General features: G+C 38.8%; 1 protein-coding gene across 7 annotated transcripts in view; it reads right to left on the bottom strand.

Annotated features, from left to right (window-relative positions):
* Positions 1–24,090, bottom strand: part of RAPGEF2 (Rap guanine nucleotide exchange factor 2) — a 183,182-nt gene that overhangs the window by 49,325 nt on the left and 109,767 nt on the right. The window contains exon 1 of one of the 7 annotated variants that reach the window (XM_066996105.1): positions 18,835–19,395. The exons of 5 other annotated variants lie outside the window; for them this stretch is intronic. In XM_066996105.1, coding sequence (XP_066852206.1) covers positions 18,835–18,894 — 60 coding nt within the window. In that variant the 5' untranslated portion in view covers positions 18,895–19,395. Of the gene's footprint in view, positions 1–18,834; positions 19,396–24,090 lie in introns of those variants that run through there. One more of the 7 variants, XM_013175228.3, reaches the window with a different exon arrangement.

Below are 24,090 nucleotides of genomic sequence, written 5' to 3'. Positions count from 1 at the left end.
TATCAGAAAATGTAAGGGAATACCGCTTGCCTCGGAGCATCAGCTGGGACAGACTGCAGACACCACCGATGGCATCAGAACCAAAGAGCCAACTTTATCTTCTTCTGCTTTTTTATGACATGACGGCTAGTTTTAAGGAGTCCTTCAGAGTAATAAGGGGAAAACGCAACTTGCATATTTTACGTGAAGAGCACTGTGACACCACCAAACACTAAACTACAGCTTTGCCAAAGTCAGCAATGTAGAGCATTTCTTAACTTTGTTATTAAACACTCGTAGTCACAGCATCGGAATGACCTAGCAGATGGAGTAAAAACATGGCAGGGTAATTTAGAAAAATAAACGCATGATTCATTCTTCAGTAAATGTAACTGTAAAGTGTATTACATGGCCACTATATTAAATAATTGAGATTCATTAAAAGGACCAGATAACTGCCCTGATAACCTATTTCAAGGACAAACTAGGTAAGTGAAAAACATTAAGGCTACATATGCCAAGACCTAAAAAGGTATAACATAACAGGGGAAATAAATTTTTAGAACAGAGCATGAATCGATAAAATAGTTAACACCAAAGATCTAATCTTAATTTGGCAGAGGTCAAAACAGTATTTCGTGTGTGTACTTGTAGCTCTTGACAAGTGTGCACGTATACATGTACACGTTTAAACAGTTTATACACATGTAGAGGAAACTGGAGGAAAACCTGTGCATCTGGAAATTCCAAGCATTTATTTCTTGAAAGTCATAAATATAAACTTGAACCATTACGTGAAACTTTCTTAAGCGCACAGAAGTACCTCCGCTTTGAAATGTACCACACCTTATACCATATCATATCTTCCTATATTAAAAGCCGCATTTTATTACTTCCACCCTCAAAGTGAGTCACCATTTTATGCATGCAAAGCTAACAATTATTTTGCTCTGAATATGTTCCTCCTATTTTAAGAGCATCATGATTTTCTCCTACTCTCCGGCATGCCTTTCTGTATGACAGGAGGCAGTGACTACATGCCACCATGGGGACCGTGCTGGGCTCATCCTCTTCCTCAGAGTACCAATTGAGCTCCTCTGCATTCTGTCCAACTTCTACTCAGGACGTCATTAGGCGTGCCCTACTAAAGCAGGATGTTAGAAAATGAATATATTCTCAGAATATTTACTAGGGAATATTAGTCTTTAAGGTATATGTTAAAGGATAATTCTTTAACTTTTTTTTTAATGTGGTTATATGTGGAAAAAGTATACATGCAATAACGGGAAAGAAACATTAAAATATACGTTTGAAGTACAAGAGGAACTCTGGTTAGAAAGTTCCACTACACCGCTCATTTTAGAGCGAACCCATCAGTAAGCATTTTATAAGCAAGGTCTTCCACTGAAGGCCATTCAGCACTTTATGAAAGATTTACAAAGCCTGCACAGTGACTGGCTGAAGAACATCCACAGAAATATGAAATTTGAGAGCAATGGCGTAACATGGTTTTAAGCAATTCCCGATGAACAGTTCTATAGGCAATAAAGTGCCACTGCACGGTGGACATAGGACAACACAAAATACCACCTTTATGACATGCTTCCATTTTCTGAAATCGAAGAAACATGAACACTGATTCTTCAGCCTCTGAACATATGCCTCTGAACAATGCCTCTGAACGATGCCTCTCAGCACTTACTTGTAGAACCTGCTTTCTAATAAAATAATGTAATAAAAACCCCTGTAATACTATGAAAGGTGTTCTGTTTCTTGTAACCTCATGCTATTACTAGAAACATATCTTGTACCTGCTTACTAATGAAAGAATATAATAAACGTCATATTATAAAAATACAAGAAATACTATGCCTTAAGTCTTTGCTATTTTTCCTTATTCAAGATAAAAATTTTGAAGTTATATTGTACTAGAATAGCCTAGATTACAAACCCAGCATGCTTCAGTACCCTATCAAGTCATTAACATCTCATTTCACTAGTTTATGTAACTGTTTATTTTTCTATTAAACATCTGTAAATTTGTTTATGTTTTTAATAATATACTCAGATTTACAATATTTAATGACTAAAGGAAGAAATATTACTACTAATGGCGGGCATTCATCAGTGTGCTATTTATGTGCTATTTCAACATAATTCTCTCCCTAACCAAGAGAGACATCAAGGAAAAGATTTTTATGGTTCAGTGATTTAAAACACAGCAGTCAATCTAAGTAATTACTGAATAATAAAGTAACTTCTATTGATTCTGCCTAAAGACATGATGCAGGCTGACATGTCCACCACAGAGTTAAATTTAAAATAAAAGTTTAAGCCATGCACAGCTCAAATTAGGATGCGATTCCCATAGAAGCAGGATTTCCTTCATGTAGAGGTGGGATGGAAAACATTAAGGAGTATTGATGTTTTCTCTGCAAACTTCAGCGAGAGAAGAGTTAAGTGCTAAAACCAGATGAAAAAACCTTCCGACTTAAATTATGCAGTCTGTACGTAGTCACTTTATGCAAAAGTATCTCATGTATTTTAAATCTACTTATTTTCCTCAGTCAAATAGACACCTTTGTGTGAAACAGTGACTCAAAGCTCACAAAGACCTACTCCTAAAAGCATTTTTCATCTTGATTACAACACAAGACACAACCCCCGTTCTGGAAACACTGCATTCGTGCAATCTGTTGAGCAGATTATTTATATACAAAGCCCACAGCAGAATCTCTCTAACAACAACAACAAAAAGCAAAACAGCATTACGAGGACTTTTCAGGCAAGCTCCTCATACTTTTCCTGCACTCATAATTTGCTGCAGGTACTCCCCCATAAAACTATTTGGAGGCTTAAACCAGTGCAATGTGACCTGCTGGTCTCGGGGAGAGAGCGAGAGCGAGCGAGACATAGCGTGTGGGGGAACTTCATTTTGTTTCCTTTACAAAGCACACAATGCCTGCCACTTAATGTACATCTCATAGCTCTCAGCAGCTAATCCTATGAGCATTTAATGCATTGAACATAATTATCCTTTGCTTGAAGGACTGTTGGCTTCTGCACAGGCACAGAGGTGGTGAAATGTAAATGGGTATTTGGGGAATGGAGAAAAGCTCTCAGGGAAAACACTTTTCAAAGGAAAAGTATGAAATGCATCACTGACACACACCCATTCTTCTTTAACTTAACCTCATCTGTTGTAGAACCAGCTCTGTTGCTCTGTTAGTATTTGCTCTTTTTTTTTTTTTGGACAGCATTTGTGCAACAGATCCAAAATAGTGTTTTACATTCAAGCTTCTTTTTCAGGAAATTTGGCATAAGTATTGTTCCTTCAGCAAACACAAATGTATTGGCAACAACTCAATATTTAAAAAAAAAAGTATCATCAATGTATTTAAAGTGAGAGTGAACCAAGAATACAAAAGAAAAAATGCAGAATGGATTTGAACTAAAGCTTGAGGACATCGTTTTCAAAAGCTTTTCTCAGGTTCTTGACATTTGGAGCACAAAGCATCATAATGTATTTATAATGAGCAGCAGCAACTCTGCAAGATGAGAATTTTTTTTTTTAGATCTTTTTTCAGGAGTTTATTCACAAGTCTATCTCATTCAGAAAATACTTGGTAAAAGTGTAACTTCTTCAACTGGCAACAAAGGCTAATTGTGTACTTTTAAAATACCGACTCTGATGGTTGGAGTGGTCCCGCTGTGCAAGGATTCAATATCAAATGACTGTTTCCCAGCTGTTTTGACTGTGGATATACATTTAAGTATGGACAACTCTTTGAGCATGGAGAAACGTGTCCTGCAAAACGTTTCAGTCATGTTGCCTCACCTAGAGTTAAGAGCAAAGTTGATTTTGCCAACAACAACGCACTGTGTGCGATTTTTAAATCCCCTTCACCAAGAAGATCTGTTGTTGTCCTGTCTGCATCTTCAGCTTAATTCCTGCAAGACTTTTGGTCTGAAGCTGTCACCCAAACAGTGCAGCTGAAGTGAAGCTTTGCAGAATGGAGTAGGTAAGATTTTGCCAGGCTTCCTCCCGTATTTTTCATTAAGAGCAGTGGGTATTTTATATTGGCCAGTTTGTGCTGTTTCATAAAGCTTCTAAAGTTTACATCAGGTCCTATTTTTTGTCACCTTGAACAAGTGCTCAAATAGTAAAATGCAGAAACTCTAGTCTTATGCCTGCAGACTTGCAGAGACATAGCACACAACTCCTGGTGAGACAACCCAACCCACTGTCTCACCAAGCACTACTATTCCCAGAGTCTGTGCTGTGCAAAAATACTGAATAAAACTAGGAAGGGAATTCCTACCACGGAAATAATGAAAACTGACAGCCAAAGAGGCCCTTGAGCTGCAATTACAGACCACTCTGAGGCACCTTAGTTTTCTTCTGAAATATCTCAATGGTGGCAGAGTGGAAAACAAACCCAAAAAGTCACGAAAACCACAGTGTTCTACTTCTCTCCCTTGGCACAGTGAAGAAATACACTGTTCTGACAGAAACCATACTGCTCTACAGGTAAAACTGAGGGGGAACCGTACACCCATGACCATCAGGCAAAATGCTCTGAATATTTTTCAGAACCCAAGCAGCCTAGCTAGTGGTTTAGCAGGAACACGTACTCAGGTTGTACAGCAGTACATATCCTATTCTCAGAAACTCATACAAAGGTTTCTACTTCGCTGTGAACTCAGCTCAGCTACTGAATTTCAGCAAAAGCTCCCTGTTATTAAATAGCAATAGATGTGGAGGACAAAATTAATAAGCCCTAGCTTTGCAGAGATTTCTCTCCTGGGAATAATTGATTTCCATACTAATGTAATGCATGTTCCAGTTGATGATACTTCTAAATACTTGCTCTTGTGGCTGTTTTGATTTTTAATATATTAACTTCTGCTGCTGAACTGGAAACAATATGGCCCACTTTCAGGAGTTTTGGAGATCTGTAATGGCAAATTTTGAACTCTCTGACCTGTTACAAGTAACTATGGGAGAGGAAGGAACAGCAAACATGGTTACAAACTTTGCTTCCACAGGAAATCAGAAAAAGATTTATGTCTAAGGATGGAAAAGCATGAAAAGTTCAAGAACGTTTTACGTGTACACATATGTTTACAGGAAATGTTAATTCAAACATTTTCAAACAAGATGTTTTAAATCCTGCAGAACATTTTAAATAAATGATGGGATGCTCAAGTACACCTTGTATACAGACTCATTTCAGGTTTCTTATGCAGCGTTCTAAAAAGCACACGAGGGGCATACAAAAGAGCCATTACACCAGCAGAGGTAAAAACTGATGGCACCTGCTGCTGGATTTTATTTCCAGCTTTAAAGCACCACTCAGGATTGAAAACCACTACAGACAAGCAAAGAGTCTAGCCCAAAGCTAAGAACATCTATCTTGTGCACTTTTAAAATGGTTAAAGCAAAGACCCAGGATATGTGTACAATGTCAAGTGCTTAAGACTCCATCAGCAGGACTTTCTTACACCACGTGTTGCTTTTCTGTTTTATACCCAGTCACAAAGAAAACTGACAGATTAAGACCAAGCAGTAAATCTTTCTAAGCAGGGGCAAAAACGAAGAAGTTGATAACGATGGAGATGCATCAAAAGCGTGCTGGCAAAGCCTGCTGGTAACAGGGCGCAATGAGGCACCATTGGTACAAAGGATGAGCGGGACATGTCCCTGAGAGCAGGATGACACCTACCTGGAGCATGAGAGTACTAGCATAAGAAGATGCTAGACCATGTACTTTGAGAACAACAAAACAATCTGTGAACTTATTTGTCAGAAATGACTGTGAAAATAATTCCAGTATGTAGCTGACCAGAGGGTGACTGAACTGTGAAGGCGATGCAGCAGAAAAAGAGCCTGATGAGATGGGTGCACGCAGCACCCAGAAATACAGGAGTGTGGGGCTCTTACCCAGGTCCCCCAGGAGACCTTAGCTGGAATACTGCACACATCCCCAGCTACAGGTTTCCAACTTGAAGTTATATACTTTAAGAGATTCAGAGAACTATCAGAGTTATCAAAAGAGGAAAAAAATAGTATTTGAGAAAGTGTAAGAGGAGCTTTTAGCATGCAGTTATTTAGCCTGAGCTGAGAAAGGAAATGATCACTACCCAGAAACAGGAAGGACTCAAACGAAACATTTAGAGCAAGAGACAATACAGGTGCAAAAACTAATGAGCAGAAAGTTGAAAGCTGCTGTCTATTGAACCTCAGACTCTCAAAACCACGCTCAAGGGGGGCTGTGGCACAGAAGGTTTTGAACTGAAGCTAGGCAAAGTTATGAATGCGCTGTGCAACAGCAGTGTGCAGTGGCACTGACCCAGAAAATCCCTTCCAGATCCATGTCACTCCTCCAAGCAGAAAAATCAGAGGCCAGCTTGGTTTGTCACACTTTCATTCAGAAACTGCCTAACCAAAGGAAGAAGAAAACCACAAAAGTCAACATGATTAACATTATAACATTTTAGATTTTTATTACTTGCAGCTTCTTGGTAAAGACAGCTGTATTCTGTATACTTGCAAGGAAAGTATTTTTACGTAAACATGCAAAAACTGGAGATTTCCATTTATACACAGCTTTATCTCTATAAAATACTGAATTAATTGAAACACATTTAACAAAGTTGACCTAAGAATTTGGAATTATTATTATTATTGGTTAAAACTTAATGTCTGCAGACATATCAATGCCACCCTTTCAGTTTTATCTACGTGATTATCTTTGCTTTACAATATGGATCATGAGAATATTTTTTTTCCCTAATATAGTTTTGCTTTTCACTAACTTAGGCAATAGGAGACAAACATACATAATTCTTCCACTAATGTCCATGTACAAATAAGAAACCATGTACTGAGACTACTTGTTTTGCATGTGCTTGCTCTACAATAAAGTTTCCTGTTTTCCTCATCTGACAAAGATTCACAGTTTCACAAAGATTCCCCCAAAGTAACTGAGGGATTGCAATATTACAAGATATGTATCTCAATGCACAAGTGGGCAAAGTACCTGTTAAGCCCTTTTTTTAAATATTATGTGGCACTCTTTAATATAAAGCAGCAACGTATATTCCTATACTCACATTTCTGAGATTCCTAATCACACAATAGTGAGCACTATAAAACAATGATTCGAACCAAAATTTAAAAATTGTTTGAAAAAAGGAGACATAATTTTGCTTATGGGTACTAGCTTATTTTTAAAATAGGATGATTTTTAAAAGAAAGGTTGCTTAAGAACATATTAGAAAGAATACCCCTGAGATTAAGGTAAGGTTTCATATTTGCATTATGAAAGTAACACTTGTTACCTACTTGTGTCACTGTTTTTCTGATAATGTAAAAATAGCACAGCAGCAAGACAACTCAGATTATTTTTAAATGGCAAGTTTTCCCCTTTATACATGGCCAATGCTGCAAAATCCTAACAATGTTTTTACTCTGCCAATGTTTTTTTTTAATGCTGTGCTCACTGACTTGGCAAATAACTTTATTACTTATTTTATGAATTTTGAAATTGTAACAGTATTTATGCCATGGCAATACAATGGCAGAGAATGCTGCTGTAATACCCCCAGCCTTGCTTACATTTTCTCTCCTATGGTACCCAAAGAAAATAATGCAGTTTTTTCACCCTGACACAAACTTTTAAGACTGTATGTGATATCATGCAGTCCTAACCACCCTACAGTTTCTGTTCTGTTGCACAGAACAAGATTCCAGCTTCTTTGAACAACAGTGAACATTGAGGAATTTGGACAAAAGACCTCCTTGTGTGTGATGATCGTAGGGAAAGGGGACCAAAAATAAAGGACTACTTTTCTTCTTTTCTGGAGAGTCTTCAGGTGAGTGCAAAGGCGTTCCCAAAGGTGTTCCACTCCATTCAGGAGCCCCGTGCAGCAGTAGCTGTGCAGAGCCACTTGCATTTATTTACACAACTCAATAGAGACCCATTTTTTACATTAAGAGTACTTTCCACTGAATTTTGAAACATCTGGCAGAGCTTTTATTTATAGTCAATAAGTGTTATTCAAAACAGTAATATCAAATGTCAAGTTCAATTAGCCTTGTTTTCACCCAATGCTTCCAATGTCCACAACAACCCACTCACGAGATAATGGTTTCCCTACTGGCTTATACAACACAGCAAAACAAGAAGGAGCTTTATGGTGCCTGCGAAAACCAAGACTGCTTTAGAGCAAGGAGACAGTCAATTTAAGCATTGTGTTATTCCACTCAAAATGCTGACATTCAGAGGTGGCTTCCAGAAATGTATTTATTTGTGTCTGTACAGGCATGCATACAAAGTTTAAATCAGCCTTTGTATTCCTTCCTTAGGTAAACAATACACTAAAAAAACAATCCATGTAGAAACTTATTTCATGGTATCAGTTGAATATATATTTCATTGCTGCCTATTTAGGAAGAGAATCAGATTGCCAAGCTGCAGAAAAATAAGAGAACACACAAATCATCTGGAAATACTAGGACTGAAGGCCATTCTGCAAATACAGTTAGTAACTTTAATCTTTTTTCTCCCATTTATCAGAAGATAAGCTGTAAAGACCATGGATGTGTGCATGTACATCACCTGTTTCATTAGGTCACCTTGTAATAACCAGAGAATTGGAGAGTCAAATCCTAACCACTGATTTCTGACAGTGCCAGCATGGTCTTGGCTGTAACACCTCACATCACTGGAGACAAAGGAGGTTACTCTTTCATAACTGCGGTAGATGTTTTAGTCATTTACTATATTAACCATGTTATCTTTGCATGCTTAACTGAATAAAACCCCAGCTGAAACATCAAACCTCCACTTAAAAAAAAAATCCTATTACTCTAACTCAGGAATTCCTAAATTTAGTTTTCCCTGGGCACCATCATCACAGAAGGATTAGAAATGTGCAATACTAATGGAAGTGGCAGGTGTAGGAGTGACATTTATCTGTCTAAACAACCTCTTCCTTCAGCAGGAAGAGGCAGATAACTAGATTTTCTGTATACTACTGCTGACATGAACTCCACAGTTCATGAAACTGTGTTTTAGTATCCATTTATTTAGGAATACCAGCTGTATGCAGGAACCTTAGAAAATCTGCTAAACTGAGTTATCTGAAATCCTTTGCTCTGAAGTGCAAGAAATCTCTCAACTCCCCACAAAACTAAAAAGGTAATAGAGTAAATGTTAGTAACTAAAGGAACCTATTCTTTTGGAATTGAGCAAGACTGAACAGGACAGAACCCCCCCGAGTCAGACAACAAAAATTGTTTGTAGAAGTCATACACCAGCAGGCAAGGAGATGTACGCATACCATACGGACTTTTACAGTTATTAATAGAAACTAACACTGTTTTCATTTTAGCTTGTGTTTTATTCTGCTCCTACTGTTGTCAAAGCTTTACTTTTTAGCAAAAATTTAAAAAAAAATCCGTGGGCCATCATTTCCAGACAGAGTTAATTATTCAAATTACACTTCACAAACATTCCTAACTCCATAAATTCATTTTCCTTTTCCTCATGGTTCCTTAAAAGTGAAGAAAAAAAAAAACTTTCTCCATTATTCAACAATCTTTCAATAAAAGATCCTCTATATTCAACTTCTTATTCAAAGGCCAAAAAATCAGATGATAATCCACTGGTGGTGAGAGTCAAAACTGAAAATACAAACACACCAGGAAGGCATCCGGCTCTTTCCTGAGCGACCTGGAATAGCAGAGAGTTAATGCCTGCCAAGTATTTGGAAGGGTTTTTTTTTTTTTTTTTTTTTTTTTATTTCCTAGCTCATTATCAGGAGTAAATTAAGATTTAGAGGTCAAGCTGCACCCTGATCAGGGAAGAAACAAAGAGACACAGTACAATGAGAGTTTTGAGGTACTTTTAGCTGCTTATGTGTAATTTTAAAATAACAATAATCAAGAGCACAGAAAACCTAGTTGGGTTAAAATGAGAAGAGGGCTCATGGGTCCACAAACCTAGGATATAGTTAACTAAAAAATAATTCCCACAGTTTGGTTTATATTTCCCAAAATCTAGAATGATTATTACTTTCAATCACAACTGAATGCATCCAGCTTTCGGGTATGATGCTTTCCACCACCCCAATTTCAAACCATTGAGATCCCACTCCCAGGATTAAATTGACGTTCCAGTACCCTTGCCACCTTCTCCCCTTCTGCCATGCCCTTGCAGAACATCCCACAGCAGCCCTTCCCGACACTCGTGCAACTCCTACAGCATTCAGAAGGTTGGCAGGTGCACAGCAGTGGTAGGAATTTAGGAAACAATGCTATGGATGGAGCCCTAAGAACACAATCCAGCTCCCATTTTCTTGGCTCTGCAGGACTAACAGCAGCACAGAACAGTAAAAGCCTATTTTTAACTATAAAGCAAGCCAACATGACTAAATACACAAAGGGAGCAGACCTACAGAATAGCACGACGTCATTTTCATGAAATCATTCTTCACGGAAGGGAAAAAAAAAGCTTTAATCCATTTTTCTTACTTGCAAAGTCACAGTTTGGAGTCAAGCTGTAAGCTAATAAATCCTACCCAGTCAGTGTCCAAATGACCCAGTGCACAGCGCCTGTGCTTGTCAGAGAGCAAGCTGACAGACTCCTCAGATGAAACGAGGCAATATTTATAGAGCAAGTGAAAGAAATCGCAGATTGAGAAGTGTGAGCACAAGCACTGCTTATGGTCTGGGTTTCCAACGTGCTTCCCCTCCTGCTGTCCATACACTTGTGTAGATCAGGTGGCTGCCGTCACCGAGAAGATGCGTTACTGCTACCAAATCTTGGCAATGGTTTCACCTGGACACCAGTACCAAGAGAGCTAAGAAAAAAGATACCTACAGTTCACAAGTTAAAAGCACTATGTGGAGCTACATTTCACGACTGCAATAGCGCATTAACTTATTAGCAGATACTAAATGCAGCTATAATGGGATGCAAACAAGTGCAAAACATTACAGCTCGTGAGCCTGTTTTTCCTCTGTAAGGAAAAGAAACTGGCTCCTGAATCACATCAAAAAGCCCGGGCTGAAGAGAAGGCTAGTGTTAAACCCTTCTTCAGGTTCCCAGTCCAAATGAGAAGTGTCACCTCCATTACAAGCTGCAAATGCCATTCATGTATTCGAGCAGAGACATCTTCACATCACAGGGAAAATTGTCACATAGTTCAGAGCTTTCCGTTGTCATTTACAGTGGCTTGGTAAACCGGCACTCTGAAGACATTCCCAACTCAAGGAGGGACACCCACCCTCCCAGCCGCTACCTGCCACAAGGACCAGAAAGCAGAGCAACTGTGGAGCTCTGAAAGAGACCGAATTATTTGATACCTTTGTAAGGCACCCCAAACTGGCTTTGGGGGGAACAGCATATTACAGGAGAGATCAACTTGACTGCCTGTGACACAGGAGTCAGGAACAGCTGGAGAACTAGCCAGTCCAGCTGGTAGATTTAGCAGGCTGCTCCCCGTTCAGGAAAATCCTCCTTCACTTCTCATGAGAAGTGAACTAGATGTGCCAGTGTTTTGTGCTCCCGTGTTTGCAATGGAGACCCCAGATCACAAACAGATTCGTGCCCTTATTTTTTTTTTTTTCTGGCTTAAGGTTTAGACCAAGCAGAGCGTGCCAGCTCAGCTAAATACCACCAGGTTGGTTCACAGCAGTAAGCTTCCCATTGGTGCCCAGCACCACTCAGAAATGCAGAGGAAGCCTTTTGGCCAGAGGCTGACCCCCACTCTTGCATATCGCTATACCGCACTAGTCTAGGAGCTGTGTTCAGCATCTCAAGTGCAAGTTACAAACTACACCTACTCCAGATTTCATCCTGTCTTGCAGTTATTTCACCAAATACCACTGTCATGATGCTCATCTTTTCCAAGCAAGAAGTCAGACGAAAGCTCTCGTATCCAGTAAAACGTCTCAGCTATATTAGGAGCTATGCAGCAGCAGTATTTGGGTCAGGTGATATGTTAATATAAGGCTATTTACCTTCAACATCACCCACACAAAAGCTTTGCAATCTGCTGTCCTTCATCTACCCTCCTAATATCTCTCTATAAACACAGATTTAGGAAGGAATGACAAATGCTCCTATAAATTCCAGCTACTGGGCATAGGATCAGCTCTCCACAAACAACCCACTGAGCAGTGCTCAGATCAGATACCCCTTCGGTACAGTTTATTCTTCCTGCAGTTCTCTGCTGAATCATCACTGTATCAAAATGAACAGCAGGAAAAGAAAAAAAAAAAGACTGCTGGCAAGGTAACAGAATTGGAAGAACAACCAAGCATCCGCTACTGGGGAAGCGTACAAGTGTCACTTACATTTCATGGACAGATTGGCAGGTTAAGCACACCAAGGTTAGAATCGTAAGAAGCCTGCAGAGCTGCACAGGTCACCCCATGCTTGTCTTGCACTACAGCTACCAGACACTTCTAAATACAACACTGAAAAAGAGATGCGTCAGGTACAAGCAGCTTTAGTCAAGGGTAAATCTTGAGACATCTCATTTTTCTCAAACCCTTAACATTGCCTACACTCGTCGTGTAGGGCTTTCACAGCCAGTAGCACTTGTCGTCCACTGGTAATAAAGAATACTGGAAACATCGCTTCAGCATTACCCTGCAGAAACTCTTCAAATACACTACCATGATTTTTTTTTCCTAATAGTATTACTTCTATTCATTTTTAAATTCAGATAAAGCTAACAAGAATGCATCAGTTATAGTAAAAGAAAAGAAATAAAAGTTTATCTTTCAACTGTTGCATCTAGGATATCAAAAAATTAAAATCAGACTTTAAAATGATCCTGAAAATCCTGCATTCATTTCATATAAAAATCACACAAATGTGTATTCCTGAGAGGGCTAATAAAATTAGTTCAGCTTTCCAGACATCAAGGATGCTGTTAAGGACTAATTTGTAGCAATTTAAGGCCTAGAACACAACAAGGAATAAAAACGACCTAAAATAGGAATGTTGAAGAAAACCAAACTTCAAATAAACTGGAATTTTTATTTATTTATATATTACAAGTTTCTAGCATCAGCCTCATTTATTATCCCAGAGTGCTGATGGTCAGAACAGAGTTTCAATGTTTACCCAATTCCAGTTTACAAATTTGAGCATTAGGGAACCGTGCTTTTTAATTGCTAAATCATGTGCAGTGATCTTTTTGACACAGATAATTACTTCCCTGATTCTGCAGACAACCTGTAAAACCATCACGTACTGAAGGATTGTGCAGAAAAGCTTGAGGTCACCTTAGCGGCAGAGCAGAGAACACGAGACACTTCCCCTCGCTCGCGCATACCGGAGTAGTACCAGTGGCAATCACAATGCACAAACAAGCGCCACTACCAACAGCAGTTTCCAATTCTCCCATAAGCCACATAGTTCTTTGTATATCACGATTTGAGATTTCCTGTCTTAGATAATTAAAAATGAAGTTTCCAAAAATATAACTTACCCCATCTGGCCGAAATATTTTTACAGGTCTATTTGCTAAACTGTACAGACTACATCAACTGGAAATAGCTCAAGTCCAAGCACAAGTATCACTGAAAACTCTCCATCAAGCAAGGGAGCACCAATATTTTGCAGGTGGAAGATGCTTGAGATACAGAGGCACAGGATTTTCATAGCTGAATATGCCCGTTTCTTGTTGCAGTGGACTTCATGCCACTCTATTTGCACATTGCCTAGTTCCGATATTTTTAACCTACAATTCTTAACACAGCATTCCATTACCTTCTGGACTTTAGAGCTTCTATTATTCCGCTGAATTTATTAACTTGTAAAATCAGAAGCAAATCAATGGTACCTTCAGGGTTTTAAGGTCTTTTTGTTTTGTGTCTTTAGAGGTTTGGATTTTTTAATTATTTTTTAATTGCTGGGTATCATCAGCTCCCAATATTAGCTGGATTTTTAACATGCCTGAAGATAAGGCAGGAGTGCCTACAACTCAGTAATAACATACAGAATTAGTCAGTTGGTCTAAAATAACATTTCAGAAGGAGCTGACTTTCCTTTTCAGGTTCACATCTGTATTCTGGCTATAAATGACACCTTTCAGTGTGCACCATCATAAATATCACTTTATAAGCACTTTAACACAACCACTAGTTTTGGTCGCTTTGGAATGTAAAATGGAGCTGGTAATATTGATAGTGCTAGTTTTCCCATGCTCTTTTTGAACTTTTACCACTTTAGAAATGCCCAGAGAAGCAGTGGATGCCCCATCCCTGGAAGTGTTCACGTGATGGGGCTTTGGGTGACCTGGTCTGGTGAGACGTGTCCCTGCACATGGCAGGGGATTGGAACTGGACAGGCTTTAAGGTCACTTCCAACCTAAACCATTCTAAATTCTTTAAATTCTTTCCAAATTATAGATTTTCAATGCCAACCATCTATGCTGACCTGAAAATTTTCAGCTACTTCTTAAGAAGGCAGATTGTTTATATATTTATAAACAAAGAAGTGGCTGGAATTTTATATATTTCTACATATACACACACACACATATATATATACACACACACACACTTTAAAAATAAAATGTATGTTGTACTGTCCCCAAGGCCTTGAAACAGTCACAGAAAGATGGCACGACATCTCATATGTGCCAAAGATGTTTTCACTGCCATCTCCACAGGTCACTAATGCATTCACTGTCATTCATACGAAATGACCCAAATTTTGCCTATTATAAGCTTTTGAGAAAATTTGCAGTTAAATGCTGTCCTGAAGAACAGGAATTTATCCAGACTCTACTGCAGATCTCTGGTACAATGCCAGGCAAGTCACTTAAAATCAACCTTTCAGGCAATCATTAGACCATGGGTGCCTGAGCTGGGCCAAAACACAGAAAAGTCAGATAAAATCTGTAATTTGAGCACTAAGGCCAAGCTATACTGAGAAATAAGTATGTGAAGTTTTCTAAACTCTGTCCTTACTTTTTGCCAAAGATTTGCTTCAGCAGAACTATCTGAAAAATGAAGATAATGCCGCTCTGCACTGCTTCAATAAATCACATTAACACTGTCATTACAAACACCCCAAAAAGCCAGAGAAGGAAAAAATTAACGTTTCATCTTCTGAGTAGGACTTGATCAGTATGCCATAAACACAACCTGGCCACTTGAGCAATGAAGCTAACGCAAAATATCAAATAGAAACCAGAGCTATCTAACTTGAGATGAATCTTGTGGAAGAAAAATTGTACTTAAAATTAAAGATAACACACCTATGGAGAGGCAAAATAATTATTCCTAATCACATGAAAAATCCACAACTCTGTTATTGGTCTGCAGAGAGCAGAATATTTTTTATTCTAATTTACCAATGAAAGGGAAAGTAATAATCAGAAGGGTGCAAAATCGAAATCTTGTTTTTCAATAAGCAACAAAAATAGAGGTGTCTTAAAAAAAAAAGTATCAATTCCCAGTGTAACACAATTCATTAATATGAACAAACTCACAACCATCATCAGCTACAGAAGATAGCAAGGTTACTTCCAAGTTGAAGGTGTTTTTTCATACACATGTGAAAAAATTCATATAGTGTATTTATATTTTTCCAGGTATATTTAAAAAACATCCAGGTATGAGGTCAGCTCAGGTTGTTCAGCTTAGCGAGTGTAGCTACTTGATCACACCATTACACCCTTCTTCCCTGTGCTGCGTGATGCTCTCTGAAAGGACGAGCAACAATCCCGGGCTACCTTTACTGTTTGAGTTCTAACCCAATACTGACTATCCCTTCCAGAAACAAAAAGCCGTGCTTCTGTAAAGTTTTACATTTCTTAGGCAAGCATCCCAATCAACACCCTTTACGCACAACAAATTAAAGTAGCCATATTTGCACAACTACAACCCAAGACTCTTCCTCAAACACCACTCATTTCATCTCATTCCTGGGAGCGAGAGGGGCCCTAGCATGGGGTCACAAATCTTTGTGAACTAAAGCACTGCAACAGCGAGCCAAAGACTTGACTTATTGCTTTCAATATCTTTCAGTAATTCAAGACAGGTCAAGAACATCAAAAGACTGAAGTGGCTACACGATCCCTAAAGGAGAGTCACTGGGCTGTCAGTGAAACATACCCTTTATTTGCAGACTTTATTTCTATAATACCCAAAGTAAAAAAGTAACTTACCCTTTCTTACAGACTGTGCATAAGTGACTCCAAGGCACTGTGCAATTCGTGAGCTGTTAATCATTACACACTCGTGAAAGAACTATGCATCTCAAGTCACAATTTAAAAGCCATTATTCCTATCACTTTTTAATATTCTTTTTAATCGCGTTGAGTAAAGTTCCTACAAACAACACATACAAGGGGAAAGAAGGAATGAGACAAAGAACATTTTAGAAGGCCTGACTCTACCGTGGGGACCTTCTCTGCCATCTCCCCCCCCCAGCATCCCCTCACTCCCTGTTGCAGATGACGGTGGTTGTGTATCACAGAACATCACCCACGGAGCAACCACCACCTTCATACTGGCTGCTGCTTCAAACCCATCCGATTTATGGAAGACGAGGCATGTGGGACCTGTACACTTGATGGCTGCTGCTGATTTTTACTTCTTACATTGAACTATCTGGGAAGAGTAACGCTTTTTCCACTTTTTCCTCCCTCCATTCCATCCATGATGAACATAATGGCCATCCTGCATGCCATTTTTCACAGAACAGTAAACTTAACCCATATCCCGCACTGCCTACTAAACTAGTGTTAAATTAAGATTTAATAGCATTAGCTAAAATTGTTTCACAGAATTTTATGTGAAACCTAGCACAGGAGATTTTGCATTCATTTCCAGATTGTCCCAGCAAATCAAGCTGTGAGACCATAGGTGGGATGTCACAGAAGTAATTACGTCTCTTTTCTTGAGATCAGATCTGTCAGACATCAATAAGAGATTTAGGATTCTGGCAACATGCTAGCATGAAAATAACTTCTCAAAAATGATTAATCCAGTAAGTTTTCCTTTATGTCAAAGCAAGACAAATTCCATATACCTCAAAACTCTGAGCTTGCCTTCCCTCTCTACAAAGAATTGAGATTTTTCAGTCCCATTTTCCAAGCAAAAATCCTTTATCTGGAGAACAAGCATTGAGAGTTTCATTGCCAAAGTAGAGTTTTTCACTGTGTCCTAACAGTTTCATTTTAAACTTCTATATAAACCCTTAACCATGGCTTTTGTTAATGCAAAATCTGCAGTTGTGTGCCAGCCCTATGTCATAATACTATTTCTTTATCTTATATATATGTTGACATACGAAAATTAGTTTATCGTAAGAAATAAAGTGATACTTTTATCTCTCCTCTTTCATTATTCTTATATTTTGGTCCACAGAGTGAAATTTATCTGTGATTTAATTAATTCAGAGTAATGCATCTAAAACACGTCAGACCTTGGAATGTAAAGTCTCTAATATACCAAGTTAACTTTTCCCTCATTTATAAGCTATTATTTCATATTAATCAGACTTTGTGTTAACCAGAATCAATGCAGAAACTTTCATCAACCTTCTCTGGAGAGTAAAAAGAACAGGGAAAACAATAGATATGCAGCTTTCTCATTTTCTTTCAATTTGCAAATTTAGGCTATCCTATTCTATTTCAGCTTCTTCAGTACTTGAGTTTCAGGGAGGCAGGGTTTGTGTGCGCATTTTTTTTTTTTTTAGATTAAGTTCTAAATATTTCATGAACACCCAACGATTTGGTAACATGAACTGCTTTATACTTAAAATGTAATTAAGAAGAACTGAAAGGAAAAAAAACAGCCTACAACTAGAAACTATGATATGTCTGCTGCATGCACAAAAAATTTCACTAGACACCTTCTGAAATGTTTCTAGCTTATTTTCTGTATTTCTATACAAAATCAAAACTGAATTTGTAAAGAAAATGTTCCTCCTTTAAAAAGTTCCTGCTATCACATCTTTCCAATATTTACAATTGTTAGTTGTATATGCTGAACATACTGCCCACATTCCCATGCACACTCTAGTACATACCCTCTATGCACAGAATGTAGAGAGGTTTTCAAGAAACTGCAAATTATATCAAACCATATAAAATCTACCATATAAACGTGTTAACTATGTGATAGGAACCTGTACTTCTAGAATCTTTTTATAAAGTAAAATGTAAATTTCTAATTTCTGACACCTGAGGCCTTGTTAAATAATGTTTGCTGTTCTGCTTATGAATGCATTTTTCACAAACAATAAACATGGACAGCCTATGGGATTAAAGCATGACAAAGGTGTAGCTGACTCATGGGATCAATTATAAAGCATCACTACTTATGCCTTTTGTTCATGCAGTGTTTTACTAACAGTTTCTGCATTTTCAGCATAAGTCTATCACAGATGTTCAACGCCATGCTACAAGGCAACAGCACACCAGCACCATACATTATACAGAATAAATCTACTCTTATCACCAACTACAATTAAATCACTTGTTATACAGCTCAAATATTTCTTTAAAGTTTTAACAAATGCATACAGATTTTAACCAAACGCTCACAGCTGCTTGACCAAGGAAAGTATGTCAGTATTTTCTGAGTACATTTTTAACATTCAAAAAACCTACAGAGTTGCCTTTTCTAAGCTAAAAACGATCTTAATCACAGTCACAGATTCTAATGCCACCTCAGGTACTGCTTTCCGTCAAAACCCCACTATTAAATTCAGAAATCAGGAGAAGTACACGAGGAAGACGACAAGCAGTTTCAATTTCCATGCAGCTCGCTCGTGACAGGTTATTGATAGAACAAACAGAATTTGCAATACTTACTGAATGTTTCTCCTGCTGGCCCATAACTCCATGGTTAGCCGGGATTGCAAGTGGTTTCATAATGAAGAAACAGAAGCTGAACTGAATTTACACATCATGTACCAATTTCTTATGGATGGCAAGTCACCCTCTACAGCATTAAATTAAGAAGAGGAGGAGGGGGGAAAACCAGGCTGGAGCTAAAAGTGTCACTACTGGTAAGCTCAAAAACCCCCTCACACTTGTAGTGCAGAGAAGCAATCCAAACGACAGCGTTAGTCTCCATTTTTGTAACACTGAAAGTCTAAGCATGTCAGGATGCAGAGAGCCTGATGAAGCCCTACATATCCAGCATTCATTCAGGGGAACAGAACTGTTCCCCGAGACTGAGGAATGGGAAGAAAAGAAAAAGGAGGAAAAAAGCTAAAATGGCTGACTGCACAGAGACTCCCTCAAAAAGGCTTAATACAGTATTATATTAGTCAGGGTGCAGGAACCAGCCTCCAGCATTCAGCCAAGCATTGTTAATACTCCTGTTTCATTTGCAACCACACACACTCGCACACGCAGCCTCCCCCCGCCACCGCCACCCTCCACTCCCCCAAAATCAGGGCAGCGCACGCGAACAGGGACCTCCTCCCCTGGCTGCTAATGATGCTGACAGAGTAGTGACCAGTGATCTCTGTTCCACTCAGCTAACCAAGTTTGCACAATTAATCTCAGCAGCGTGACACTGATGGACATTTAATTTTTATGACGCCCGCTCCTCACAATCGAGACGAGCCCGTCTACTGCCAAGAGAGTCAGAAACAGAAATACAGCACAGTCACACACGCATAGAAACCCAGAGAATCATGAGTCTGAATGCAATACGCCAATATAATTACGTTATTGTGCTTACTTTGGAAGACCATGGCTGCAGGCAGTTGGCATAGCAACGCACAAGGAAAGCCATTTCCTGGGTAGAAAGAATGCTTCCTTTTCTAAATAAAAAATTCCTCTTAGGATACAAACGGCATTGCTGCTTCCTGCAGAAAGCAAAGACACTGTAGTCTGTCTCTTAACCTGCACAGGCACACTCAATGCAGTCCTAGTGATGTAAGTGCATTTCTCGCTCGCTCTCTCCCTCCCTCCCTCTCCCTTTATCCACCGAAATATTCAAGTCAAATGGAAGACATTCCTTGAGGCTCGCCCCCTCCGATACTTAACCATTTCACTCATTAAGGTAGAGGTGGACAATGCAGAGAAAACAACAAGCGCTTGCCTGTATAGTATCAGCCTCTGAAGATCGGATCAGCCCCAGAGGGGAGGGATGCACTCGCGGCTGGCTCCTGAGGGTACCGCTGGAGCCAGGGCAGGAGCAAGGACCAACATTTACCTCCACAAACCCTGTGTTGATCAGGACTTTTCATGAAGATGAGGGTAAAGCAGAACGTTTGACATCACCTCCACTTTTTTCCCCACCCAAAAGAGTGCTGCTGCTGAGCTGTAAACACTGTTATCAAGTATTTATAAACAGTGCGCTTGATGAGTGCTTGCAAATTTTCAGCTGCTTCACTGCTAGGCAGGCCACAGATATCCACAGACTGTGGCCCCTAAATGTTCCGAACCTTTTAAAATGCCATTTAAAGTCTTTCCTAATACAGATCTTGCTTCTCCGCATACACTGACTATGCAAACCCCCCTAAAATCAAAAGGGGATGCAAGATCTGGAAGAGGCTGACATACATAGGGCTTTTACAATACACACACCCTGCCTGCAACCATATCTTAAACTGGGAAATTTCCCCGATCCCTCCCATTTTCAGGACTCCTCCACAGCATTTCAGTGGCAGCACCACACTGCAGAGGAGCTCAAAGGCAGCGGGCCGAGCTTGGGAAGAGGCCGGCAGCCAGCTGTGGAGGGCCGCACCTGAGGGGCACGGGGAGTCCACCATGGCAGGCAGGAGCAGGCCTCCCACCCACCAGGCCCCAGCATTAGACAGAGCCCTCCTCTCAGCACCTTCACCTCACGTTCTTTAAAATCAGTCACCATCTGTGCTAAAAACGACTTCAAAGTCTTTTTTTTTTTTTTTTAAACAATAGTTGGGGGGGACTTAACAGTCGTTACACAGGCATAAACACGAACACTACGTAACGCAATCTGCAGCTGCCTTTCGCCAAAATAACACGTCCACTAATAATTAGTTTGTTACACAGCGATTTCTTTCTATACTGACAGTGATTGCTAGTAAACGAGGCTATAAAAATTAGTGAAACTAATCTGGTCTTTTTTTTTGCACAGTTATTCCAAGGACACCACTACACACGCTATAAACTCAACATATTTATGTTTATGAGAGTTTAATGACACTTGTGACCTTGGTTTTCTAGTATATTCTAAAAGGTTTCTTTTAAACATAAATTATTCTTTAAATGACAAAAATCAGAATCTTTAAAGTCTTTGTGATGTGCCAGTGCAACTAACAGGTGATTTTTAAACATTACATTATGCTTAAGCCTCGTAAAACCACGAAATGCTGAGCACCATCAATTCTCTGCCAAAGTCCTGACCAGAAATAGCAGAAGTTATTTGCTGCAGGTAACTCAGACAAAACCTGTCTAGTACAAAACTAAAAATACTTGTAGTTAACAGAGTTAACAGTTAAAACCCTCTCAATTTGGTGGCTTTACAGTTAACATCTTGAGCAGAATTTGTGTTTGGTGTTTTAAGCTCATGTCACGAAGAAGTGAATTTCTGCCAAGATAGAAGTGTCTTGCAGGCGTAGGAAGGCAACACACCACTTTCTGGACTCCGTTATGTCCTTAACTGAGCTACAAACGCTTATCTTACCCTGCATCAGTTGGTATTTCCAAGCAAAATCTAGCCTAGGTATCAGTGGCATAAGCCTTGAAGAACAACATGAAAGCATGAACAAAAACCTAAAAACAGCAACAAAAGAGACAGAGCACTTCCAGGTGGCAATACCCTGACATGCTGCCTTACTACTTGTGCTGGTCACTACCATCCATCTCTACTCTGCTGTCAGAAAACTAAGTGAATACTTCATATAACGAACACAAAATGTAGAGCAATCTAACAGTCTGTTTGATGTTCATGTGAATCAGACTGATGAAGACTTGGTGATTTTCCAGAATAAAAAATAAATAAATAAATAAATAAAACTCTCTTCATTCAGAATGTGAAAAGTGATATTTATGTAATTAGGTATAGAAAACACCACTCAAGCAATTTGTGAGTCAAAACAATTTCAAGAAATAAATGTTTGATTCCATTCCCCTATTCCTTCCTCCTCAGTTGCTACCACTTCCATCACTTTTCAAGTACAGAGGTGCAATGTGATCAGGTGTACTTTCCATTATCAGTTCAAAAAATAATTACATATAAATTATACTTCATTAAAAAATTAATAAAGCAGAAGCTCAATGAATCTTTGTACCTTCCAGAATGAATGAATGCAATGTAAATCAGTCAGAGACACTAGAAAAAATGTATCCTGGAAAGTTTGTCATAAACAAGTACGAATAGTTACTATAAAACCTAAAGACAACCTTACGCTCATATGTATTTCAAAACTCACGTATGAACTCCTTGCTTAGACTTAAAGTTTGAAAAGAGCAAAAAGCTTTTTGCAAATGATTTTAGGTGACTGAAGTGAGATGCTAGTAAACCAGACCTGCAATAAATGGACATGACTGGCTATCCCCAACAACTTTCAAATTATTCTATGTATAAGAAAGATGGCATCTCCTCCTGAGTCTCATGAAAAATGCAAAATAAGTAAATAAATAAAATCCTTACAAATAACTACAAATGTTAGGATATCCTTGGACAGAACTCAGGATTCATAAACAATAGTTCTGAATTTAAGGTAGAAATAGATACAGACCTCAACAGAATGTACCAGCTGACTAATGCCTCTAAACTATTTTACATTGCAGAATGTCACCTCTCACAGACATTATTCTCCTAAATGGTGACAACAGTGCTTGGAGTATTAAACCGGTTTAGGCTAATGAAAAATGCTGCAACAATAGATTACCGCAAATCTTCAATTTCAAGTCATTTTAAAGCACAACTATTTACAAGAGTATTTAAAATTTTATACAGATTGCATACACATAAAACATTATTTTCCTGAAGTATCTCAAAACCAGAAGATATTAGCATATTTTCCCCCTTCCTTTAAAGGCAACATAAAGTAACATAAATGAGTTTCCTTCAATATCCTTCTTCAAAATCTAAGGCAAAAGACAGCAAAACACTCTAGGGTCATCAAATTTACTGTCACATTGTGACTCCAGTAGCTAGAAAACTGAAAATAAATACATTAATAAACTTCAAAGAGCTACAAAATAAAAAGAATAAGGCACAAAACCCACAATCATTATGTGTGCTTCCAAAACATTCTTAACAAAAGGACTATTTCACAGATACTACACATGGTGTAGGTAGACTACAAACACCTAAACCAAAGGGTGCAAAAGGATAATTTTGAAGAAGGTAAGGCAGAAGATGCCATCTTCACTATCCCACACCACCACCTCCTTCTCATGGAAAGGAACAAACATTTATATCTGTTCTTTAAGCTCAGGGCTGCTGGACACGAGACTGTTTAGTTCCCAGGAGCGTGCTTCTGAATTTTATAATGTTGATGCTCTTTCCTTTCCACTATCCTGATGAGAGAGTCTGCTAAATAACAATCTGAGGCTCCCACTGGATTTAAAGATACCAACTGAAACCAATAAACCCAAAACAATAGCTCACTCCGGGTGACACAATACATTTAAATGCCCCATACAATACAAAAGTCTTATCCTAGTGTATTTAGGCAAATTTACTGCCAGTAATTTAAATTGCCAGCCACATGACCCAATTTCACAGGGCCGAGTTCCTGTTTATCAGCATGAGACAGACATCTGATCGTACCGACACACCTGACCTATTTGCATTCCCTCTAGAACTCTGAGAACTTTAAATAAAACTCTGTTGCATAAAGGAAAATTACCCCATTTATTGTCCAAGGTGAATTATTATGACTAAAATACCACTTCGCTGATAAACCAACAGCATTTATCAAATTAACTTTTTAGTTGCTAAAACTGTGGCATCAACATCATTACACTGATGTTCACCACACCACTGGCAACACCAGAGCAACAGTTACAGCGGACCGATGTGTGCTGTTTTGATAACACATTTACTCATGTTACAGACCATTTGAACTAATGCCCTTCTGTTGAGCTGTTGCTGCAGATGAACCTATAATCCGGATC

Source organism: Anser cygnoides, chromosome 4, assembly GCF_040182565.1.
Source record: "Anser cygnoides isolate HZ-2024a breed goose chromosome 4, Taihu_goose_T2T_genome, whole genome shotgun sequence".
Classification (NCBI taxonomy): Eukaryota; Metazoa; Chordata; class Aves; order Anseriformes; family Anatidae; genus Anser; species Anser cygnoides.
The sequence above is the reverse complement of the archived record's forward strand: the minus strand, read 5'-3'. Positions and strand labels throughout refer to the sequence as shown.